At 40.2% G+C, this 25646-nt stretch overlaps 1 protein-coding gene across 3 annotated transcripts in view; it reads right to left on the bottom strand.

Moving 5' to 3' along the window:
* The window catches only part of Grm1 (glutamate metabotropic receptor 1), a 386914-nt gene that overhangs the window by 43595 nt on the left and 317673 nt on the right, over positions 1-25646 (bottom strand). For all 3 annotated transcript variants that reach the window (XM_075949016.1, XM_075949025.1, XM_075949032.1), the window contains exons 5-7: positions 21108-21354; positions 16080-16248; positions 7027-7153 (exon numbers count right to left, since the gene is read on the bottom strand). In XM_075949016.1, the coding sequence (XP_075805131.1) occupies positions 7027-7153; positions 16080-16248; positions 21108-21354 (543 nt within the window). The remainder of the gene's footprint in view (positions 1-7026; positions 7154-16079; positions 16249-21107; positions 21355-25646) is intronic.

Here is a 25646-nt window from a genome sequence, read left to right as displayed (position 1 = left end):
TCGCCAGGGAAATTTCAAAGTTTGCATCTTAAAAACCCTAGCTCCTATAGCATTGTCAGAAGTCAAAGACAAATAGAGGCGTCTCCAAAAGAGGCCATAAAATTGTCCAAGCCGAGGTGCAGAACAACTGTCACGGACAGTACGCCATATATAATTAAAGGAAATTGTCTTTGTCCTAGCGGAAGACAGGGCATTCTTGTGCAGTAATAGGGGCAGTTTATCATAACAATAACCCAAGCACAGGCTTGCCATTCCACTGTGATCAGTTTCCTATCAGCAAGACGCTGGACTCATTACATATGAGGAAGTTGGTCAGACCCATCTAAACCCTAGTCACCTGGACATTAGCAATAACTAATGCCTTGAATGGGATACCTAAAGATGGGCATCCCCCCCTTTACTTTCCCCTGCTTCAGACATCTTAAATTTGAGAAGCATTAGGTTTGCCATCCTAAGGAAATTGACTCTAATATCCAAGTCAGTCATACATGTCATGTTAGTGAGATTATGGTCCTATTTTTGAGGTGTCAAAGTTATGAAAATCCTGGGTGAGAGCATCTCAAGGCTGGAAGATGGACTCCTCCCATAATGGATGACGAATAGTGATCCACACATACCTGGCCCCCACCTGCAAAAGGAGACTTAAAAAGGGTTGTTTGGACAGCATATACAGAGCAATGAAAACAGAGCGGCTTGGCAAATGTCCACGGCCAGTCGTTCAGAGAACTGGAGGCATTATACAACTTAGCCTTCAAGCAGGCTACAGATTACCCAGCAAACCCAGGCAAGTGGTGATAACTCCAATCCAAGAACCAGAGGCTATTTCTCATCTGTGAACCAGATATTTCATAGTTTATAATATCCAGATGCATTAGGAGGCTAAAATGGAATATCATATTTCTTTCTAAGTAGGTCAAGTCACGCTTAATGTGGATTAAGAAATAGAGGTGATAATTATTTTACCCTAATTATCTTAGGGGAATTCATAACATTTATGACACTATTTAATGATAACATTACCAAAATGCTTTCCTCGACGTATTTCTGTAATATGAGTTACCTACAAAGTGAATTTCTACTTATAATTCACGGTACAGCTTAAAAATTCATTTTAAGAAAGCTTTTTTTCCCCACCAAGGAACAAACATTGCTTTTTGCCCACTGTTCATAAGACACTGTGCACAGGGTCATTCTGTGAGATTCAGTTTTCTGTTTACATACCTAGTCTCATGTGGTGCTTCTTATGTGATTGCCTCAGTTTTTTTCCAAAAATCTCTGAGTGCAAAATGGTTGGTAAGGTATCTTAGAAAACTGAATAAATAGATGAACACTAGTAAGGTGGTCACGGTGATTGGCAAAGTGGAGACGATAACTAACGCTAGTTAATTTTTCTGCTTTTAAATGGCATATTTAGTATAGGCTCTGTCTTTGAGGAGTCCTTAAACTATTAGACATTTTAGAACAAATAAACCTTATTGCTTCACTTTAAATTGGTCCATGAATTACTAAATCACTGTCAAGACCTATATCATCACGGGGAAGAATCATGTTTATAAATCCTAAGAATTGAAGCATGAAATTTATGTGCAGAATTGAAATGTAGATACCCCAGGAGAAAATACAAAAAGCCCAATAGCTTTCAAACGCACTTCCTCTGAGAAGTCATCAGTGTCTTCTCAGGCCTAGAAAAAAACATGCTATGAAAATTTAGGTCCCTTATAAATATTCATTTTCATTAATGAGAATCTTTGCCAGCTATGTAGACAGCAGCTACCTCCAAGGGTGATATCAGTACATTTTTACACACCTTATCTTCAGCAACAATAATCATTTCTCAGAGAAAAATCACTTTTCATCTCAACAGACATTTTATCAGAAGAAAAAATACCCATCAAAACAAAACACCCACAAAAAGACACTGCCTGTACTCTCCTAAATATTTCTACGGATTTTTGCTATTCTCTACCAGTGGGGTTTTTCTTTTCACAACTGCTGCTCCCATGGCAACACCAAAAACACATTGCCATGTGCTGTGCCCTTGCTCTGTGCTTGACATGGCACCAAGTAAGTGGCAAATGGAACCCAATTTTCTGCTCACGCACGAAGCTAATAGAAATGCTGAGACAATAGCTGTCATTAACTCATGAGGACAAATAAGGATGAGAGATGTATGTTCTGAAGATAGTGAGGATGATGTTTGCAAAACAGTCTGTCCCGATAATGGCAAAGTAGCTGACTGTGGAGAGAGAGGCAGCATGAGCTGCTACGTGGCTCAACGCCTGTGAAGGTTAAGGTAACCTTTATATGTACTATATATGGGTCTCGTTTAACAGTCAAGCTTTAGAAAAGCTATTGTACTGGTGTTCATCTAATGTACGGCCATGGAGATTTCTTCCATGCTTTGTCAAGATGAAGTCCTAATTAATAGGAGAAGTCGTTTGACAATAAGTAGATGATACACTCACAGTAGGAGAATCCAAGGAATTAAATATGTGACTAGGTTTCATTGTGACAGCTGGCTGTGGTGCTATACCCCTATAATCCCAGGACTCACGTGGGAGGCCGAGGTGGGAGGACATTTTAAGGCCAGCCTGGGCTACATCGTCAGAGCTCTATAAGGGAAGCACAATGTGATTTGATCTCAAAGAACAATTATCACAACATACAAGCTTTTTCTTTTTAAATGTGAGTTTTAAATTTCATTTTGTGTGTGTCTGTGTATGTGTGTGTATGTATGTGTGTGCGTGCATGTGTGTGCATGTGTGTGTGTGTGTGCGTGTGTGTGTGTGTGCATGTATACACTCATATACGTCATGAGTTACAGGTGAAGTTTGGAAGAAAACATGCAGAAGTCTTTTCTTTCCTTTCTGTAAGTCCCAGGAATTGAACTCAGGTCAGCAGGTTTGGCAACAATCAACTTAACCTTCTGACACACACTGGCAGCCTTTTAAAAGAAGGTTTAAATAGAAGTTCTTTTTCATGTGAAAATAGAACAGTGGGAAAGAATGGGGGAAGCTTTAAAGAGTGCCAAGAAGAAAGGCAGCTCTTGTCTCTCCAGAATGGCTGCCTTCTAAGGACAACCTGGGAAAGGCTTCTACAGTTCATTCGCATAGTCAGCTGAGATCTCACTCCAACAGCCAAAAGAGGAGAATGGATGCTAGTCAGATCCAGCTCTCAAACACCATGGCTCTTGGTGTAGGCTTACTTGTAAGAGAAAAGAGGCTGAGCAGGAAGAACCTGCTATGGAGGAGGAGAAAACAAGAGACGTAGTGACCGGGGAGGCCTGAGTACAAAAGAAGGCTGGAAAACTATGTGTAAGCCATCCAGTGCATGCGGCCTGGGGGCAGGTAGCACAGCTGTGGAGCCCGGCAGGGAGATATATGGATCCATGAGGTAGCTTTTCTATTGATAACCACATTGATTTTTCTAACTCTCTAAATTGATCTGACACAGAGTATAACACAGCTATCATGGTCATAGCACCAGGCTCTGAGACTGAGAGTGGTGTTTCTCGATGGGTTGGAGAACAAATAGTTCTTAAGGCACTGATGCATTTTGATTATTTTTATCTGACAAGTAATAACGTTGAGGTTCAGAGTTTTCAAGGGATTAACCAAGCTATGACCTAGATTTATGAGTATGGTGTCTACATCTAAGCAGGTGGCAGGAAACTAGCCCCTCGCCCTTTGGGCTTCCTCTTCGCTTCCCTGACTGTTTCCTATGATGTACATAAGCTTCTCAAATTGATATTATCTGCTTTGTCCATTTCTGCTTTCATTGTCAGTGCTTTGGAGAAATGATTCCAAAATTCTTAGCCTGTACCAACCAGCATGTTCAAGTGCTTACCTGTGCCTTCTTCTAGACGTTTCATTATAACAGATCTTATACATAGGACTTTGATCCACTTTGGGTCGTTTCATCAAAATGAATGATAGGATCTAGTTTCAGTCTTTTCAGCACCAATTAGTAAACAGTCAGCCTTTTGAAAGCCACCTATAAAAGTGGCTCAGAGATGTCTTGGCTCAGAAAGCCCTAAAAAAATGTCATTCAAAGCAAATATTTACACTCACCTTAAAAACATCTGAGAAACTAGGCCATCAAAGGTATGCATATCTAAAAAGATAAATATGTGAAGGATGTTCCTTTAAGGGAGCGTGTGTCCTGCTCCATCTGTGTTTTATAGAGTTGGTGGGTGTGTATACCCACGCCAAAGAGCGGGGTTGCACAAAGAATCAGAGACCCCTAAACTGCTCTGACTTCTGGCTGCACATGATTAAATATGCTGAGAGCAGTTCTGAGCTGGAGTTTAGATGTAGGTTCTCTACTCATGGGCCATATCCAGGTAACGAAAGTACCCAGGATGTGCTGCTGAAAGTAAGGAGTACGTGGTGGATTAACCCATGCATGAGCTCTCTCCTGCCACTTGGAGATGATTCTCACTGACCAGCAACATGCTGTTCCTAAGCCAGAAATGGTTGCTGTACAGAAGAAAAAGACATCTTGGAAGACACTGGAGAAACAAAAGCTGAAGGCACCAGAATAAACACAGCATAAAAATAGGTACCAATAGAAGTTATAAAACCATTTTTTTTACAATTTCGTGTCTCTTTGATCAAAGTGTCCTTAATTTTTATTTTCTTTCATCTCTTCTCCTTTCTCAGCTGCCTCTTTTGATGTGGTGTTGTGTATGTGACTCACTGCACTTAATTAAGTTTCCTGCATGAGCATGGACATTTATTGTGTCCTAACATAGTAGGTCCCGCTCCAGAACTAGAGAATGAGAGTCTGAAGGGGGTGGGTGTTAGATAAATTTTAGATATCTGAGAACTTTCAAGCTAGTTTTTAGCTAAAGAATTAAGAAAAAAGAAAACAGAGTAAGTGTGGTCAATGCAGTTCATACCCTCAAAAATATCATATTCCAGCCAGATGATGGTGGCACACACCTTTAATCCCAGCATTTGGGAGGTAGAGGCAGGCAGATCTCTGAGTTGGAGGCCAGCCTGGTCTAGAAAGTGAGTTCCAGGACAGCCAGAACTGTTACACAGAAAAACCCTGTTTCAAAAAAAAAAAAAAAAGAAAAGAAAAAAGAAAAAGAAAAAGAAAGAAAGAAAAAAGAAAAGAAAAAGAAGAAAAAGCGCCATATGCCGATCTAACAAAAATACCATATTCCCTTCTAATTTGCCTTCTTTGAAAAGGGTCTTTACACCAGGTGATTTTACATCGATACTCATTTAGATTCAACTCTAACAGGGCTAACATTTCACAAGGTTGTGCCATTTAAGTATAATTTTAGCTATGCGACCTACTTCTACTTATCTAACCATTTTAAAAACTATATTTGGAGAAAACCATGTGCTTTACTTTCATAGTTTTCTTTAGATTGAAGCAAAAAGCAATCAACCAGCAGCAGCACCACCTCCTCTGCCTTTTCTGAAAACTTTCAAGGGTATTCAGGAAGTCTTAAAATCAGGGGTTCATTGACCTCGTGCATACAGTCTTGTGCCTCTGGGTTTCTTCTCCAAGATGAAGGGTTAGTGCACTAAGCCTATATTTGTCCACAAGACAATATTCCTAGGAGTCTAGATGTAAAATTTATATAAAGTATTATTCTGAAATGTTTCTCTCTTGTGAGCTTATAACATGGATTATGATAAAATTTGTGTATATGAACATTGCTTTTTAGAAATACATAGGTATGTATATATGTGTGCGTTAATATACTGATATATTTAACATATAAAAACATACATAAACTTATGTATGTATATTATCAATACATCCGAGCTCCCTTAATTTTACTCCCAAAAAGTTTCTTACATCCAATTAGTACCCTTCTTTTTCTCTGCAGCTGTTCTAGCCTACAACCTTTGAAATGCTTCACTGCGACCAAAGTTGTGGCTTTCTCATGACTGTTTCCAGTCTCGTCTGCATTCCACTTTGCCATCAGATCCCCTATCTGCAAAGAGGCATCATGATGTCATTCTCCACCTCAAAACTCTCAGCGGTTCTCCTGTGTGGAAAGTCAAAGTCTTAGCACAGACAAGATCTGGGAGAAATACCGGCCATCACCATCAGTATCCTACCCGGTCTCTTCTTAACACTTGTGTCCATCAACTGAACCCAGCTTTTTGTTGACAGATTTGCCCCAAGTCTGTTATAAACTTTCAAGTCTCCCACGCTCTACTGGCCAGCATTCTTTTTGTCTCCTTGTTTGCCTCAGAACCTTCATGTATAAGGTTCTTTTCATATTATTTGTTATATTTTCCTTCCATTTCTTCCTTAGCAGATTTTAAGCAAAATAAAAGTTAAGATTGTAGATAGGCCTGGTGACTCACAACTGTATTTTCAGCATTTCAATATCTGGAAGCCTGGATCAGGAGGAAAGCCAAGAGAACAATGGCAAAATGGACACGCATAACATATATGCACACACACACGTACACACACACACACACACACACACACACACAAAGGGCATACAAATGCCAGAAAGGGCTAGTTCTGTGGCTCATTTACCTTTGAACCTTTAGAGATTGTAGCAGTAACTTACACATACAGCAGATGCTCAAGAAATGATGGCAAATATAAATTCAGTGGGCTTGAAATGCCTTCCGTTAAATTTTGAAAAGAAAAATATCTTCATAGCAGAATATCCTACCATATATCAGCTCACTCATATACAGATGGAAATATACTTTATTTCAGGGTAGGCCATGAAAACTCCAACAGGCTTGTATGTGCTGTGGGTCACAGAGTTTGTCCCCAAAAACAGTACTGAAAAAACAGGAGCTAATTATTGAGCAATATCAGGATATGATGTTGCATGCCTTTAATTCCAGCATATGGGAGGCAAAGGCAGGTGGACCTCTGAGTGTGAGTCCTGTCTGGTCTACAGAGTGAGTTCTAGGACAGCCAAGGCTAGACAGAGAAACCCTGTATCAAAAAACCAAACCAAAACAACAGCACCAACAACAAAAAAAGAGGGTAATAATCAGGCACCAGGCTTACAAGTGAATCTGCTCCTACCTGTCAGGTCTGCGTTGGGCCACCATCCCAGATCACAGGCTCTGCAGGTGAACTCATCTTGCACAAACTCATTCTCTTTGCATGCCGTGCAAATCCAGCAGCAGCTCACTTCTCCTTTCCGGATGACCTGCAAGACAGCAAGGTGTGCATTGTTCTCTTGGCTATTCTCCCGATCCAGCCTTCCAGATACTGAAATGCTAGGATTACAGGCATGAGCCGTCAAGGCAAGCTATAATCTTAGCTCTTATTTTGCTTAAAATCAGCTAGGGAAGAAATGGAAAGAATATAACAATTAATATAAAAAAGATGCATACACAGTACTTGAAGGTTCTTTGGAAGGTGCTTGGCACCCAAGACAAGCTCCTGTTTCAGGTGAGTACTTGTCTTCATAACAACCTTGAACAAACTCCTACCTGCTAAAGGAACCTGAGGAAGGCTTGAAAGCCCCATGGTCTAAGAGACCAGGAGTGGATGTCAACTCATTCTGCCCTGAGTTTGGAAGCCTTTTGGTGGCACTTTTATACAATGAATCAACTACATTATTTTTGTAGCACTTTAAAGAAATAAGAATTTAAAACAGGCATGGTGGGGCACACCTTTAATCCAGCACTTGGGAGACAGAGGCAGGTGTATCTTTGTGAGTTTGAGGATAGCCGGATCTATAGCACAAGTTCCAGGACATTCAGAGCTACATAGTGGGAGCCTGTAACACTACAAGACAAAAATATAACTTTATCCTTAGTTATATTAACATTTATTAGTTACTTTAAAAGTAAAAACTGATTATATATTTTCTCCTGAAAAAGTCTTACCATCCTGTAAATTTATTGCAAGAACGCTGTGGGAAGATGGACATGGACCAAGAGTTGTGGCTGGCTGTCTCATAGACTAGACACATGCTTTTTTTATTTTGTATTTTTAGGTAGTTTTCTCTTGATGTGGACAAGTGACTGGACTTAGAGCTAGGTAGGCTTCTTAGGCGAAGATGCTGGAAACGTTTGATGTTTGTCCTGATAATGTTTTAGATTTTCCATATTTCTCACAGTATCTAATAAGTTTGGACCAGATGTTGGGCATGATGTTCATGAAGGCTCAGGATGCTGCATCTCTCTCTCTCTCTCTTTCTCTCCCCCCCTCCCTCTAGTTTTCAACCTTGTCTAGCAGGCAGTTAGTTATAGCCAAGTTTTTCCTGCTTTGGACCCTGTCTTTGGTGGGGGATATCCATCCCTTTAACACTGGGTGCTATCTTCCATCTGCAAACTTATCAGAGCCACATCCACAGGTATCTTAGGATGCATGAAGCCCATGGGCTGCGGTTTGGACATATTTGCTATAGCAAGCCTAGAATGGTTCATTGTAGGAACTGTTCAGCCACATTATTAAATTCTGATTATTCTGATCCTTTATTCAATTTCCAGTTGTGTGCCTGTTCAACAAGACATCTTTATTCTGGCTGGTAGAAACTGGGACGTTTCTTGGCTCTGCGTCAGCTCTGAGAATTCACTTCCCTGGGCTTTGGCCTTTGCCTGGGCCCTGCAGGTTCTACTCTGCTCATGTTCAGGCTGATGCTCAAATACTCAAGGGAACGCCTGTGCTAATTTCTTGGATTACTTATTTCTTTCCTGCAGGAATCCACCGTCTTGATTCCCTGTTGCAAACTGCAGCTCTCCTGGCTTTCCCGAATTCTGGTTCTGTCTTCTTGAATTAGCAAGATGGCCAAACTCTGTGTTCTGTGTAGTCGAGCAATCAGGAGATTGCCTCCAGGCAGGAAGCCTGAGTGGTTTTAGGGCTTTCCTGGCACATTTTCTTTCACTTCCCTGGCATCAAGGTCACACGCTGTCTTCCAATGTCAGAACACAGTGGCTTCAAATCTTTTATCAAGCTTTTTCATTGTTGATGGCAGAAGGCACAGCCTGCACCCTGTTATTCCCACATGTAGAGTAGCAGAAGTCCTCTGCTAGCACATTAAAAACATTTCCATATGTAAAGTCAGGATTAAGCTGCAAATATTGCCATAACTTAAAGTGATAGACACCCCACCCAGCCTTCTTAAATCTGAATTATTTTCAGGCAAATTTGAAATTTGTACCATCATTTTAGAATTTCAGGGAAAGGTCAAATGACAGAATATTTCCAACAAATGTAAAAAGTTTTTTTTTCTTATTTTACTTTCAAATGACTTTTGAGAGTACAGTAAAATTTAGTGTTTTGGGTTTTTATTTGAAAATCATTTTCAGATAGTCTTAGAGTAGGTGTAGGAAATGTATATCTCAAGCAATAATTGCTTTCTAAATGGTAACGTAAAAATGTAATTAATAAATGGACATTACTTTCTTATTTGACAATATTTTTTTTATCCTGTCACTTGTATTATTTTTAATAAAATGTTGATTAGCCAGTAACCAGGCAGGAAGTAGAGATGGGGCAACGAGATTTCTGCGAAGAGGGAAGTAGCAGTCTGCGGCCGTGACCCAGCCACAGAGCAAGCAAGATGTGACTGCCTTGCCGAAAAAGGTAACAAGCCATATGGCTAACATAGACAAGAATAAAGGACTAATATAAGTTATAAGAGTTAATGAGAAGCCTGAGATAATGGGTCAATCAGTTCTATAATTAATGTAGACCTCAGTGTATTTATTTGGGACTAAACGGCTGCAAGACTGGGCAGGACAGAAACCTCAGACAACAACTATTTAGGCAAATTCAAACGATAATACTAAATAAGTTTCCCAGACCCACTTTCTGCATCCTTTTTATATCTCTTAGGTTTTCAGTGCTTCAAACAAAGCTTTGGGATCAAAATGGCAAGAGCTAATCTACCAGTAGATTTTATCAGGAACGGTGTTATAACATTAGTGACTAGAAATTTTGTTGACATGTTACAATGCTGATCAAAGTCCCATCCAGCTGAGTTCACAGAATATAAATTTTATATTCCATCACATGACTGAAGTTGATTTTGTTCCCAGAGAACATTAAGTGTGTTACTAGCAGGTGTGCTAGAGATTAGGATAGGAATATTATAGTATTCCCACACCTCTGTCTCCATTTTTCTCTTAAATCACATGGACTTGTATAAAGCCTGTTTATTATTGTTATTTCTGAATAAAGTAGAAGGAAGAACTGGCATCAAAGAGTAGAGACAGACACATATACACACAGAATCACATAGTCTTTGTGTTCTTTATTTTGTGATGTTTTTAATTTTATTGGAAAAAGTATAGACATATTAGCTGCCTGATAATTTTGCTCAAGAATGAATATTCAATCTCCCAAATAAACATCTCTTTGAGAATGATTTTGAAATTGAACTAACTAAATAACCAAAATACATAGAACTACTTAAGAATAATAAAAAATGAACAGATAGCTGTGCATATGAAGAGGAAAATAACATGGAAACAACAGATCTTAAGAAAGAGTTATTAAGGGTCGGTTACTGCACGGATGATCAGAGAGCGCTTAAGTCACCTGGGAATCTAAATCCCTAATGTGCTTCAGTCTTGTAGCACCTTCTCTAAAACAACCCAGCAACTTTTTATTAACGTCCTGCATTGAAAGAAGAGAGGGTAAATATAAGGAATTAAAACCACCAATGTAATTTTAAAAATATTACTAGAAATCTCAAGTTTTCTCCAAAGGGAACTTCTCCAAGTTCTTATAGCTACTGTCTGAAAAACGGAGAGATCAACCCCTGCATCAGTGCCCCCACAAATCCTCAGGGCACATACCTAGGAACACCCTGTTCTCATTAGGAACAAATATAAACGGTTGCTTAATGAATTCTTTAAGATACCTTGTATTTATAAAAACCTCTGACATCACATTAAAAATTATAATATCCCCTGTACTTTTCAACTCAAGAAATCTGTCTCTGTCTTTATTGCCCATCATGAAACAAACAGACCAAAAATCAGTAATAACAACAGCAGAGTAATATATGAGGCTAAGGTTGAACAAGGTACTGTCTATCAATTCAAATGGAGCTAAACCTCTCTCTCACTAGTAGAAAATACAGTAAATGGATTGTCTAAATTCATGAGCAGGGAAAATTACTCCAGTTTTGAAGACAATATGTGTGGTTGGGATTTGATCTAAAAAATACAAAAGGTAGAAAAAAATCAGCATTGCTTTACTGCATAACAATAGGACATGTATAATGAGGAAATTCTTGCAGGATATATCTGTTCACCAGAATATGTGAGGAGAAGCAGAAACTTCTCCTCTCTCTTAGTCCAGCTTTCAACCCAAGCTCTGAGTCTTGGGAAAACAAACTATAGACCAACTTAAATAAAAAAGGTTGTGTGTGTGTGTGTGTGTGTGTGTGTGTGTGTGTGTGTGTGTTTGTGAGAGAGGAGGGGTGGGGAGAGCATGCAGGAGATCTATAAAGCAATCTATACAGATTCATTCTCTAGCACTTTGTCTCTACCAAACGTCCCCACCCCTTTCGCAAAAGCACTTCTCCCTAATTCCATAAACGCATCCCTTTGTATTTTTAAAGTGTATCACTATGTTTTTATTGTGAACTGTTGAAAAAACAGTGCTTAGGAATTGAAATCCACACCTAGGGGAAACAGGCCAGTTCACATAATGACAGAGTTGAACAACGCGTGGCTATGGGATGATAAAAGCTTTGACTTGGCACACAGCCCAGCTTTGTAACATTGTTGATGCAAAAATGGAGAAGCATGAGACTCAGCCCCTATAAAGGAGGGCCAGTAACACCTTCTGTGTAAGAACCACTTCAAGGAGCAACTTGTAAGGAATCCATTGTACTTCGACAATGACTTATTGGGTGACTCTAAGTCCCTGAATTCCTTCCTTCTTCCTTTCTCCTTTCCTCTAGAATCTTCTTTTGACTTCCTACCCATTCTTGTTCCTTCAGGTCTTGTGTCCTCTCTACGTTTGTTCCCACTTGTCTGGGTTAGAATTGCGCAGTATCAAATTGCCACTGAAGGCTGTGTAGTTTAGTTCTTATGGTTCAAGGACACCTGTGAGATCTGTTGCCCACTTTCTTCTGGGTCTATTTGGCAAAGAAGAAGGACTAAGGGCAGGAACACAGAAGACAAGGTCTCCTCTCCCTCCCCACCATTGTGCATAAAAGTATCTTAGAACAAGGCTCGAATTCTTCCATTGCCCTTCTGTTTAGAGTGGAAATGGAGTCCACTCTTTCTCATTTTTGGGTTGCCTCAGTGTTCCCTTTTGCTTTTATAACCAATTTTCTATATTAAATACTCTGTATTGAACTATATGGCATAGAGTCTTTTGAACAGACTAGATCTATAAGAAATAACAATAAAATATATTTTATCTACCATGTCCAGAGTTGACTCTCTCAATAAAGCATTAACACGGTAAGTTATTATTTTTGTAAGTTATATATGTCTAAGAAGTAATAGAAAAAATGGGTTTTAATAACCTCAAAAGAAATTATTATAATAAAGTTTTATGGATTCTCAAAAAGACATCAAATTATTAATTTATCATTTATGGCATTTGATGTTTAGAAGGTTTTGTTTGTTTGTTTGTTTGTTTATGAAGGCACCTGGTGTGGAAGGTCCTTTTGTCTATGTGTTGATTTTATTGGTTAATGAATAAAGAACTGCTTTGAGCCTATGGCAGGGAAGAACAGAACTAAGTAATTCTGTATGCTGGGAGGAAGAAAAGGCATGAAGCTGCTGCCAGAGATAGATGTGCTGAAACTTTGGTGGTAGGCCACGACCTCGTGGTGATGCACAGATTAATGGAGATGGGTTAAATTAAGATGTAAGAGTTAGCCAACAAGAAGCTAGAGCTAATGGACAAAGCAGTGATTTAATTAATACAATATCTGAGTGATAATTTCCCGTCTAAGCTAGCCGGGCAGCCAGGAAGAGCAAGTGGTCTTTCTGCAACAAAGAGCCTCCCTCTAACAGGCACCACTTCCCAGTTAATATAAATTCATGAATGTTCTATGATCCTTTTCAGGCTGACTATTTTCACAGTGGCTACTGAGATCTCATTCTCTACCCCAAACCTGGTAGGTGGCAAATTAACGGTGTTAAAATATAAGTTTTATTATTTGGTAATGGGATTCAGATTCCATTTGTTTCTCTATGTCCCAAGGTGTTTCTGGGAAATAAGATCTCCCCTATGCAGGTTCTACTGAGAACAGGCACATTTTTCTCTTGCAGAGTACAGAATATTTCTAAAATTGGCCCCTGAGAGATTTGCATTCACGGTAAGTTGTTTGTAACGGTTCAGCAAGGATTACTGGGGTCTCCTGTGATAACCTCATAAGGGTGTAACACAGTCACACTGCCAGAAACACTTCAGCATCTAGGCAGACTGATACAAGCAGGCAGCCTTGTCTCTGAACTTGGGGAGAACAAAGGGCCTCTCTTCTGGAATGTGCAAGCGAAATACTATGTAAGCACACGTGTGAGAAGCCAGTCACAGCCTGCAAAGGACAGAAGGACAGGAGATGTTGTGCAGGATCTGGAAACTTTTTCCTGCTATTTTTCTCCTCTACCCTATATCCTAAAAATCAAGATTACTCTATTAACTGTTCAGTAGTGGTCATCTAGAAAGCCAACTCAATGCCAACCAGACTGGAAAAGAGCAAGAAAGTCATTGAGCTGGGGCTTTTCTGTTCTCCCCACACATGACTTGTCATCAAATGTTTTTTTTTTCCTATATGTACAAATCAACCAACCAAGCAAACAAAAGGGCCCCTAATACAACAAGAATCCGTTGGTCTGATGCCTCATAGTATGAGGCAAGGGGAAGTCTGATGCCTCCGGATCTCAGAGGACATATTCCTAAGTACCACCAGATGGCCTACTGGGAAAGAGTTCCACCTAGACAAGAAAGTGGATGTCTACATTGAAGCCGTGCTGTTAGCTCATCCTTGGTGATTTGGCTGAAGTCACTCGTACACCACTGAAATGTCTCTGCATACGCTGGAAAGTAATGTCTCGCTATCTCCTTTGCTCCACACTATGGAGGCTATGTGCAGACTCCTTAGTGAACATGAACCATTGAGTTAGTTTATGTTCTGCTCCTAAAACAAAATACTGGAGGCTACAGGATTCATAAAAAAAAGAGAATTATTTAGTTCACAGTTCTGATGACTAAAAGTCCAAGACTGGACAGTACTTCTTGTCTGCTCCTGAGGGCTTCTTTGGGCAACATCACAATAAAGAGGAGAAGTGATGGCATGCAGAAGGTCTACGCACATGAGTGACCTGACTGTATAAGATACTACTGTTATAATAATATTTTGAATGAGACAAATGATGAGCATTAATCTGTTGGAGGATCGATACCTTCCCTCAATGACTTAATTACTTTTCCATTGGTCTCACCTCTTAAAGGTCCCACCACCTCTCCACATGCTCACACTGAGGACGGAGTCATGGTACACAAACCTCTGTGGCACACACACCAACTATAATATCCACACACTAAGGGGCTCACCATAGCTACGGTGGCCATAGTAGGAGTTCATTAGCATCCATCTATCTAGCAGCCATGAGTATAACTAAATTTAATGTAACTTCTTCTGAGAAGGTGCAAGATGATACTAACTACAGCCGCTCTCAGAACTTCACTATTTCCTTAAAGTGGCTGGAGCTACCATGAGGATTTCCTCCCTGACACGTCTTCTGAGCTGCTTCAAGCTCTTAGAGGTTCGAAACCTTTCAGCTTTTCTAGTAGTTCATATAAGGCTTTTCAATCCTCCACAGAAAAGCCTAGGTTAGGCTCGGGCCCTAGGGAGCTTAAGTATACTGAGTGCCCCTCCGCATGCCTTGGACCTCCGCTGCATGGGGCTGCGGGGGGGGGGGTCTGAAGCTCCGGGGCAGAGTAAAACATCATGACGACACAGGGAGGGGTCCAGCACTTCACACGAGATTGACTCCAGCCCCAGCTGTGGCGTGGGTGACATTTACGTGACAGCCCGTCTGCTTCTTCAGATGAATCACAGTGAATTAGAGCTGGGGGAACCTATTAGTTTATCTGAGCTGCATGCTTGCCAGCTCACTGCCCCTCCCCTATACTCCATTGCTTCCTGCATCATCCAGCCAGATGTAAACAGCCTGTACCTAAAGCCATGTTTTCCAGCCTTCTTCTCTGACCTCACCCTCCCCTCAGCACATCCAGTAAGAAACCTGATATTTCGTATTTACTTTCTCTAGTTTTCTACATATAGTAAAATTATGAGCTACTTACTCCTCTCCCCTGAATATAATTAAAAATTGGACACTCTCTTTGTTTAAATAATAGTCCACTTCAGGAGAACCAAGGGACTTGGTAGGGAAAGGGCAATGCTAATCACAGTATCTGCATTGTTTTGGTATTTCTTAACCCCACGCTGGATTGTCATTTTAGCTACATGCTTGGAATTGAACAGCTTCTGCCTTCTTTAACAATAGCTGGAACAATGACTAAGTGATATCACTGATTTGATTCCCACATTTACTTTTGTTTCTAAGTTTTAATTTTAAAATAATTGGCAAAATGTTATATCAAGTTGGGCAACACGGAGGTTTGATATATGTATGCATTGTATAATGATTGCCACAGCGCAGTTCATTAACACATCCATCACAGTCCATGCTGTGCTTTAGATCTCCAGAGCTTTCTTTAGTAATAGCTGCCACTATGACTAAGCACCATTACTGGCTTCCACACTTAGTTCTGTTTCGGTTTTTAATGCTGTTATTCATCCCCTTGCTGCCTACATTATATGTAAGTCCCCAGCTTGTCACTGTTATTAAAATAAATATTTAAACTATTTCAGTAGTTTTTATAGTTCCTAACCAAATATCTAGAGATCTTAAATATCTAATGTCATCTAAATACCTATCCAAATAGCTAAAAACCTATATCCTAGCCTAATAGTTACCTATGTCTTAGCTTTTCTTAGCAGTTTTAGCTAAACATAAGGGCATGAGCAGCAATCTCTGGCACCCTTTCCGGATAGTCTTGCTTTTAAATAGCTGTTCTTCTTACTATGGCCCAGGGGGTGAACCTCATTTCTAACAATGTCCAGGGATGCATTTGCAGCTTACCTTAATCTGACCCTTTAGGCAGGGCTCGCTGCACACAGAGCGGACCATCCCGCTTTTGTTCATCTGGATTTTGTAATCGTCGATGTTCAGAACGCCTTCATGCCAGGTCCCCACGTGGACATAGTCATAGCGATTGGCTTCAGTGTACTGTAGATTCATGATATCATACCTGTGAGAAGATAAATGCATGTGAGCTTTCTGGGATGTCTCTCCGACGAAGAAAACAGTGACACTTGTAAATAAATGGGTTCTAGTAAAAGAACGGAGATTAAAACTAGGATCATCACACATCCCTGCCTCAGCGCCTGCCACCTTTACAGTTTGTTCTGAATAGTTCCTCTCTTCATGAACTATCTGTGTACCATCCATTTTTGATAAATAATTCATTGCTACCAAATCTTTTCTCTGTTTATACTTCAAAACGTAATGGTATATGTGTTTAATTGGTCAACTCCTTGAACTCTTGTAGTACACTTTGAAGAAGTAACAATCCATGAGAGCATTAGTTTCTGTGCTTAATTGCCTTTATTTTACATTCCCTTTTTACACTCAGTTGTAATTTTCATTCCAATAAATCTTTAAGTGGGAGATGGAGGAACTACAAGGCTTAGAATTACTAAGTACAAATAAAACAAGAAGCCTGAAAAGGACATCCTTCGTTAGGAAAGAGGTCAAGGATTTACCGTGTGTGTTATGTGAAGCATGTGTGTATTATATGTTGTGTTTGCTCCATATGTGTATGGTGTATGTCCTTGAATGGGAGGTACCCATGTGTACTTGTGGAATCTGGAATATGACATTTGGCATCTTCTTCTATCAATCTCTATCTTGCCGCTTAGTGCCAAGGTCTCTCATTGAACCAGAAGCTCAATACTTTGGCTACGTGGGTTGGCCAGTTGAGGATCATCCTGTTCCTACTCCCCCCATGTTGAGGCTATAATTATGAGTAATTGTTCCTGGTGTTTTATATGTGTGGTAGGGATTGGAACTCACGCCTTCTTGCTTATCAAGCAAAGCAAGCAGTCTTACCCGTAGCCCCATCTTGCCAGCCAATTTATTATTTGGTACACTGATATTCAAAGAGTTCTCTTCCCTGGTTGAGACAAACACTTGTGAAACCGAACAATCCGAGCCCGCTATTTCAGTAGCTTCCAGTGTTGCACAAAATGCTGAAGTCTTCCATAGTAAGTGTGGCACCATGCACTTTTTTTTTATTTTTCTGTTTTATTTTCTCCCCCAAGGAATGTTACTGCAACCAAAGTATCTTTTGGGAGCCAGAAGATATTTTTCCCCAGGGATACAGCCACAGACAGTTAACGATATGATAGATAGAACAGAGAATTTGTCATTGGGACGTGTGAGCTGGACCTTGTCTCACATTTAAATAGTAAGCTATACTGCTCAGGGCTGTCACTAATTTCTGCAACCTTTTTGGGGGATCTTATATGAACTTCGGAACCTAAGACACATCAGAAGCTCCTTTATAATTATGGAATATGCAAATTCATGTGCTTAGACCCTTACTCCAAAGTGGTGGACAGTGATGGGTCGTGAGGAAGGAGCACTCAGGGTTGAGATTCTTGCCTCTGAAAAGCAACTTGAGAAATCTCCTTTGCCTTTTTGGTACATATGACCACCATTAAAAGGAACCATCTGTGAGTCAGAAAGCAGACCCTTGTTAGACACCAAATCTGCTGGTGCATTGACCTTAGGTTACCCAATCTTCTGGAATGGGTCCACCAAATATCTATTCATAAACCACAGGGCAGACGGTATCTTTTACAACTCCAGGGGTAAGACTCAGCGTGCATCTGAAACATTGCCTAAGATCATCCATAGTTCTATTTCTAGGAACATGTTAATATACTGACTAGTTCTATTACATTAAAAAAAATGGGAAGACACCGCTGTTGGCGTAGTCCTTCATTCCTGACAATTCTCTAGTAGTCTTCTTTTTACTTTTGTCCTTTTATAACATCCAGTAGCTTCCTGAAGCTCTTTGCTCGGCTTCTTCTTACTGGGTCTGCTGAGGGAGTGTGGTCTGTAGAGCTCTGCAGTCCTTAACCTCCTGGACTAGAACATGGGTCATCATGGCTACCTCTCTTTATGGTTGACTGAAGGAACTAGATGGCAATCGGCCAGCACATTTGCCTGCTCCTGAGCAGTCTTCTATCCCATTCAACTCCCATGCCCCTGCTTTCTTCATTCCAGAATACTTTTCCCTTTGAACCTGTGTCAGACTGAGTCGCACTCCCAGTGCTATGGGCAGCTACAGTGCATCAGCCTGTGTTGCCTTCTGAAATCTATCGGCTGTGCCTGGCCTACTTCCTTATCTAGACAATAGCTACCCATTTATTGATGTTATTTTGCCTGTTCTTAATGTGCAAATGTGTCCTGTCACCCACAGGGTAACTCAAAGCTTCTCCACATCCAGATTCTAACAGTTTCTACACATAGCAACTTCCCGAAAGAAAAGCAACTTACAGAAAATAAAGGAAGCTTCCCCTTGCCCAGTGGGGAAAATTTACAGAGTGTGCCTGGAACTCATTATTTATCTTTTTCTGCTCTGGTGTTTGGCTGATACTTATGATCTGCCTAGTTGCTGAGGCTTACTAAAATATTTCAGAGCAGCTCTGAGTGTGGGTTAAGTGGCTATTAATTGTGAGCTCATAGCTCACACTCATCTAGGGGTCAATGAACAATCTACATCTCCAATATCTCTACATTCTGAGTGCATGCCAACGAACCTGTTGCGGCTGTTCAATACGAGTCTTTCCATTTTTTTTCCCATTAATTTCTGCACTTAACTCCACAGTAGAATGTGACACTTCCTCCCAAGCTTAGTGATGGCTTTACAAGCTGCCAGCTTGAGCCATCTCTTCCCTATAAATCACTTCCTGAGGTTCTTATTAGCACCTCCTCATTCGCTCTTTCATAGCAAAAACCAGTTCACACTTCATTAGCATTTGGAAGCTGAAAATTTCACAATATTTTTTTATGAAAACACTCTTTTTTAAAAAGTTTCAAATGCTGGAAGAAAAACAACAACGACGCAACTACCTAGAAGGTATCAAGGGAGGAAGGCAGGCTTATGGGGAAAAGAGCTTCCAGTATCGGCATGTAAATAATAAACAGAGCACCCCGCCCTTTTAACTCCAGGGTTTCTCCCAGGTCTGTCCTTTCATTTTATTTAAAATATCCTTATGTAAATCACATCCACACGAAATCTCACTTTATGTTATGTGATGATTAACTAAATAATTCCCAGAGCGACCAAAAGCATGTGATTTATGACAGGAACTAGATCCCCAAGGCAGGTGATGCGAGGAGAAATTGAACTGATTAAGCGGATGAGCCTCATGCAGGAAGAAGTTTACTATGTAATTAAAGATGGAAGATATAGAAGCTGGTTGCTTTCTTATGATCTGGATGACTAATATATAGAAAAAGAGGAAGGAAGGAAATGTGCATTTACTGAGTGTGAAAATTCTCTGATCCTGTGCTAATTAAACCCTAAGTGAATCCCACAGGTGTTTTGGAGATCTGCTGTTGCTATTATTAATTTTATTATTATTGCTGTTTGGGATCATGGAGGAGGGCTTACAGTGCAAGTCTGAACCTCTGCCAAGCCTCATTTCCAGTGGATTCAGGATTAAAAGAGTGGGATTCGATGGGTCTGGATCTCGAACCCTTTATGTTCCTCCTGATACCACTTTCTAAGGTATTTCTAGCCCCCCATTCCCAGACCCTGCAACACCATCTCACTCGCATTCCCATCGACACCTGCCCCCACTGAACTGGCATCTTGGAAGGAGTCCTATAGTACATGATTTTAGTTGTTGACAAAGGCATATCATTTATCCTGCATTGAGCTGTTGGATTTTTACGGGGAGATTCCAGTTAGCCCACACAGGAGATTCTCCACAGGTAAAACTTGACACTTCCATACAAAGTCTCCCACGGTACTTCTGTGGTGACACAAAGAAATTTTCCAGCAATTTTGCCTAATTTGAGGGTTAAGCAAAAAGTAGCGTGGTGTGGCGAGGTGATTGCAAACCCCAGAGGCAGGTCACACTGCCTCTGCCACTTCGTCTCTGGTGACGTTCAGTGACAGGCTTACTTTGACACTCTTTCATTATCTGTCAGAGAAGGAAGTCAGTGTACCAACAGTCATAAGACTTAAATAATTTGACCTTAGCATAAAACACGTTTCCCTAGAAATCTCTAAATCTATAAAACCATACTCTGGAAGATAGCAGGGACTGTATGATGGGTTCACCACATCATCTGTAGGCTTAGAGCCTTTGGCCTTCCTGCTACAGATTTCAATCCCTCTGTCATTCTTATTATCTCTTTCCGAGGAAAATCTGCATGAATGAATACAGCTAACATGGACACAGAACACATTCACTGTGCACCAGCTATGTATGAGCTCACTGATGGTATCAAAACAAAGATTGCAGAACAAATAGTGTGTAAAATGATGCAAAGAAAAATTATATATGTATTTTCTTTTCTATTTGCTGATTATTCATTTTGTATTCACTACAAACCAAAATCCCGTCCACAAACCCATGAGTCTTTCTTCTTTTGAGACATATGGACAGAACAGAAACATGCTTCAGCCTGAAAGATAAGAATGTGTGGTTTGGTTCTTGTCACATAATATTAATCAGGTGTAGTATTTATAATATTTCATGAGGAGAATGCTCTGTGCCCATCAATGTGAATGGTGCCGGCTAGTGCAGGCAGTGCTTGCTAAGGTTCTACTATCCAAGTGCAATGCTTTCAGGAGATCTCAGGAATCCTGAGGGAAAGGCCAGGAGATTTCTCAGTGTGAGGGTAGCTAGCAGGGTGAAAAATTCTTAGAATTAAGCATGTAGTAGTTTGACCTTTTCAAAAGTGGTGTGTTCTTAGTTTCATCTAAGTTTTTTATCTGTCTAGATGATTTTATCTTCATCACTCCCAAACCGTGGAACCCAGTTGCCACTGTCTGGCTCAGTGGTCATGAGAATAGAGATTCTTTACCTTCCAGGAGCATCCCCCTTCTCATCGAACCACACCTCCTCTCCAGAGACGCCAACAAAGGAGGATTTGATGAGGAAATCCAGGAGCTTCCTGCCATCAATGGGCTTCATGGCCTCACACAGGCCCACATGGCCGGGACACAGAGCGTGGTGCATGTTCTGCAACCCGTGCGCCATGGCGTAGATGGCATTGATGACAAACCCCATTTTACTGTCCTGGACGTAGTTTTCTTCTAAGCTTTCATTGCCTGTAACAAGAAAAACAGATCACTGCCAAGGTCACAAGCATGAATCAAATCAGGGCTATATACTCCTTGCTCAGTGCAAATCGGGGATACACACTGAAGCTCAATGCAAGTCAGGGCTACACACTCATTGTCCAGTGCAGATCAGGTCTAACCACCCAATACTCGGTATAGTTCAGGGCTCCAAACCCTAAAATGAACCATGACATTGGCAGAAGCAAAGCCCACCTTGAACTATTGACCGACTGTACTATATTCTGTCTGAAAACAGCATTTTCCATTCCCTCTTCTTTATTAAGTTAATATTTTATGAATTATGGAGCAAGCAGCATTGAAGTAAAAATAAAGAATTTTCATATAAGTCAATTATCAAGGAGCAATGGAAAGAATTCTTTTCCCCTTTCTTTTGCAGGTATATGCAAACTTCCCAGTCTCGTGGTAAGGAAAAGCATTTTTTGCATCTGTTATGATGATCTGTAATTCATGGTAATTCTATTTGTACAATGTCTGATGGCTTGTTTTTGTGACTCTCTTTATATTGTCATCTCTAGTGACATGCAAACCCAGTGTTAGAAGAATTATATTTCAAACACATTTGTCAATCAGCAGGCACTCTGCTAAAGTGTTTCGTGGTGAAGTCATACTCTACATCAAATTTAGCCCCTTTTACTTGTGAATCACAAGCTTTGTTCCTTGTGAATTTTGAAAGCCCTGGATCATTCCTACCCCTGTTTTAGCTGAGTAAAGCTTCCCCAATTTCCAGCTAGCTTTATAGCCACTGTAGCATTAGATCTGAGCTCCATATTGGAAATCTCTATTTTAGAACACATATCTGTGTGAGAAAGTTAGAGACCATTTGGGCTTTGTAAAATAAATGAACACTTTTGGAAAACTAAATAAACTTTGCCTATATCACCAGCATACTTTAGGGAGCCTGGACTTGGTCTTTAGATTCACTCTTACCAAGAGCTAGCTGAAGGTATTAGAGAGTCTAGATTGAGCCTCTAGAAGGAACAGTAAGGAATTTTGACCTTGATGTTGAACTTGGAATAAAAATAGATATTACTAGAGTTCTATTTAAAGAATGGTCTATTTAGTTGGAATTGAGACAGATACTTGAGTATCAGCCCTAAGAGTGAGGTGCAAATTATGGAATCAACTCAAATCCATCTTCCAAATGCTTGAGAGGTCCATGTTAGAGGAGTGTAATTTGCTTAAGTACTATTTGTCACACTGAAAGAAAATCTTCCAAGAGGAATCCAAGAGTAAGAGCGGTCAAGAGGGCATTTGAAAAATCAAACCGCACAGAGTGAAGGCACAGCATTGGAACAAGCAGAAAGTACAGATACACCTTACAAAGGTTCTCAAGTCTTTGAAATAAGGTCACTGAGTTCTGTTGGTATCCCCAGGAAAACCTGTCTTAACCCAGTGGCTGCCCAGTGGTACTTCATTCATCAGTACCAAGGCAAAATGTATTCTTGGATATCTGTGAAATCAGTGCTGTTCTTGTGATCCTTATTTAGGGTGATCATGTAACTTATCCAAAATGGGTCATTTCTTTTCAGAATGCAAGTGAGTGGGAATCATAATGTTTCCAGAATATAAGTGCTAAGAAGGCAAGCTGGGGAAACTGACATACGTTCTAGAGGCTGTGACCTCCAACTGTACTTAGTGATCATATATGGGTAATATTTATGTATGGACACAGGTAAATATGAACACATGTAAGTATACTATATAGTCAGAATACTCACATTAATTTTGATTAATTTTATAGTTCTTTAGTTTTCATGGCATAACATAATAGCTACAGATTTTGAGTTTATGTTATAACAACACTCAGTAAATGAAATTTTCCAGATAGACATTAATCTTCCCATTTCACAGACAAACATAGAAAGAATAGGCTGTAATATGGATCCAATGTCTTTCCTTTTTCAGTTATGCTCAGTGGGGCAAATACAGGAGGCAGAAGGCAGGCTGTTATGCTGGATACCAAAATCTTTCTAAGTCCAAGTTAGTGTGTCTCGCGTGGATCATTCCACATGTGCACAAATGCCGTACTAGTGAGAAGTTCAGGCATTCAGTCCACCAACAGCATATCATGACAGAGAAGCACAGCCTGCCTGTATCTGTCATAGAGAGACCTAGGACCCCTGACAATGTTTCTAAGCAATGTTCGCAAGGTAAGTCATTCTTGCTCACCCAGTAAACCTAATAGCACAGAAATCTTTCTGTCCTCCTAGTCCACTGGCCCTGCACATGAAAGAAGCAGCTACAATCAATGAAAACTTTCTCTTCAGCTACAAGCCCTATTGAGTCCACTATAGTAAGTGAATTTTTGGCTTGTACAAGAACATTTGCTTTGTAACAACTGCCCCAGATCATATTGAAGAGATGTGTCATATGCATCTATGTATATCTATCTACTTATCTATCTATCTATCTATCTATCTATCTATCTATCTATCTATCTATCTATCTCTATCATCCACCCATCTATCCATCTATCTATCTACTTACCTCTGTCATTTGTCTATATCTATCGACTTATCTATTTATCTATCTCTATCTATCTATATATCTCTATCTAGCTACCTATCTATTTATATATCTATCACCTATCTACTTACCACTATCATCTATCTATCTACCTACCTATCTATCTATCATCTATCTATCTATCTATCTATCTATCTATCTGCTTATATTTATCTAAGTAACTATATGTTCTACGGAGTGTTTGTGTTTATTTGTTTGCTTGCTTTCCAAGTCCTCCAAAGATAATATATTTTCAGAAACGGTGAATTAATAATTGAAAATTACCAACATTGTTATTTGGTGGGAAGGTAAAAGCATTTCCATTCCCTGGGATTTACTGCCTTTTCATAACACCAGTCTCTGCGTTATTTGTGAGAAGGGGATTTCATGTTTCTTTTTCTGTGGTGCATTAATTGTTAAAGACGACTAGGGGGTCATTAAACCATCACCTTTTAAAATATACTAAGTAGAACCAAATAATTGAGGTTGACGGTGTTTATTTACCTTCAAAAGAATACCTGCCTGACGGCTTCATGGAGGATTGTGAAAATAGTTACCTCAGCTGTAAACAGTAATTTTGTTCTTGCTGCAGACGCACAACAAACACTATAAATTGCTCCTGGAGTCAGTGGTGCACAGGCCTCCATGAGCTTGGGAATTCACATTGAACATTCTGAAATCAGGGCATTCGGGTGCTTGGGCAAAGAACCAGCAGTTCGTCATTGATATTCAGGCTGGCTACCCAGCACAACGGCATAATGAAAGGAACTCCGGACTAAGCACCTGTACAGCCGTATCTAGAGACAGCTCTCCCATTGCCTGTAAACAACACACTTCCAATAAGCCCTGGAACTTGGTCTCAATTTCCTAACCTTGAAATAGCACACTTGGAATAGATAATTTTGCTAAAGCTCTGTCCCTTTTTAACCTCTCCATGCTGCTCCTCCAGCTCCAATTACTGGTCACTGTGGTTGGCAGAGACCATCATCTATATTAGCTTTTTCTCCCCTTGCAGGAGAAGACATTAACTCAGGGAAGTCAAACTGCGTGGAAAAGAGTTCCCTCCCTTCACCTAGTGCTTCTTCCTGATGACCTTTGCTCTTTAGCCTCTCCTAACCACTCACCTTGAGGGCAGAATGAGGAAAGGGGCCTACTGTGTCTCTTTGGCTGGGAGTCAGGCATTTCACCCAAACATATGATTTGGCTCTCTGGCCTGCAGAGATTGTAAAACTGTGGGCTGTGTTTTTCAAGTTGCACTGGAGACTGGGCAGGTTATTCTGTCCAACTCTAAGGTCAATGTTTAAAAGTCATTTGTGGGTAGGTGTGTAACTAACACATGTCCCTAATAACTGCAAATTTTTGGTCAGTTTTTCTTAACTTTCTCGAAATTTTTAGCCACACATGGTAGCTCACACCTGTAACCCTAAAGCTTGTGGGGCTGACACAGAATTACTGAGTGTTCAAGGCTCAACTAGGCCATATGAGGTTACATCATGAAGCCTTGATTCAAATAAAACAAAACTCAAAGCTTTCTCACTGGGAATAGACTCACCTACAGCAAAATGCAGAAGCTTTTACTATGCAGGTAAATGAATTTTCACATATGTGCTTATCTATGTAACTGCTCTAAGATATCAGCATAGGGCATTTTCAGAAGATAAGCATGTATTTAGGACTTGCTTCATATATACCACCAATGTTTCTTCCTAAAGATAGTGCAGGTCCCAACTATTTGACATTCAGGTTCTGCCTCT

The sequence above is a fragment of the Microtus pennsylvanicus genome, chromosome 1 (genome assembly GCF_037038515.1).
Source record: "Microtus pennsylvanicus isolate mMicPen1 chromosome 1, mMicPen1.hap1, whole genome shotgun sequence".
NCBI classification, from domain to species: domain Eukaryota; kingdom Metazoa; phylum Chordata; class Mammalia; order Rodentia; family Cricetidae; genus Microtus; species Microtus pennsylvanicus.
The sequence above is the reverse complement of the archived record's forward strand: the minus strand, read 5'-3'. Positions and strand labels throughout refer to the sequence as shown.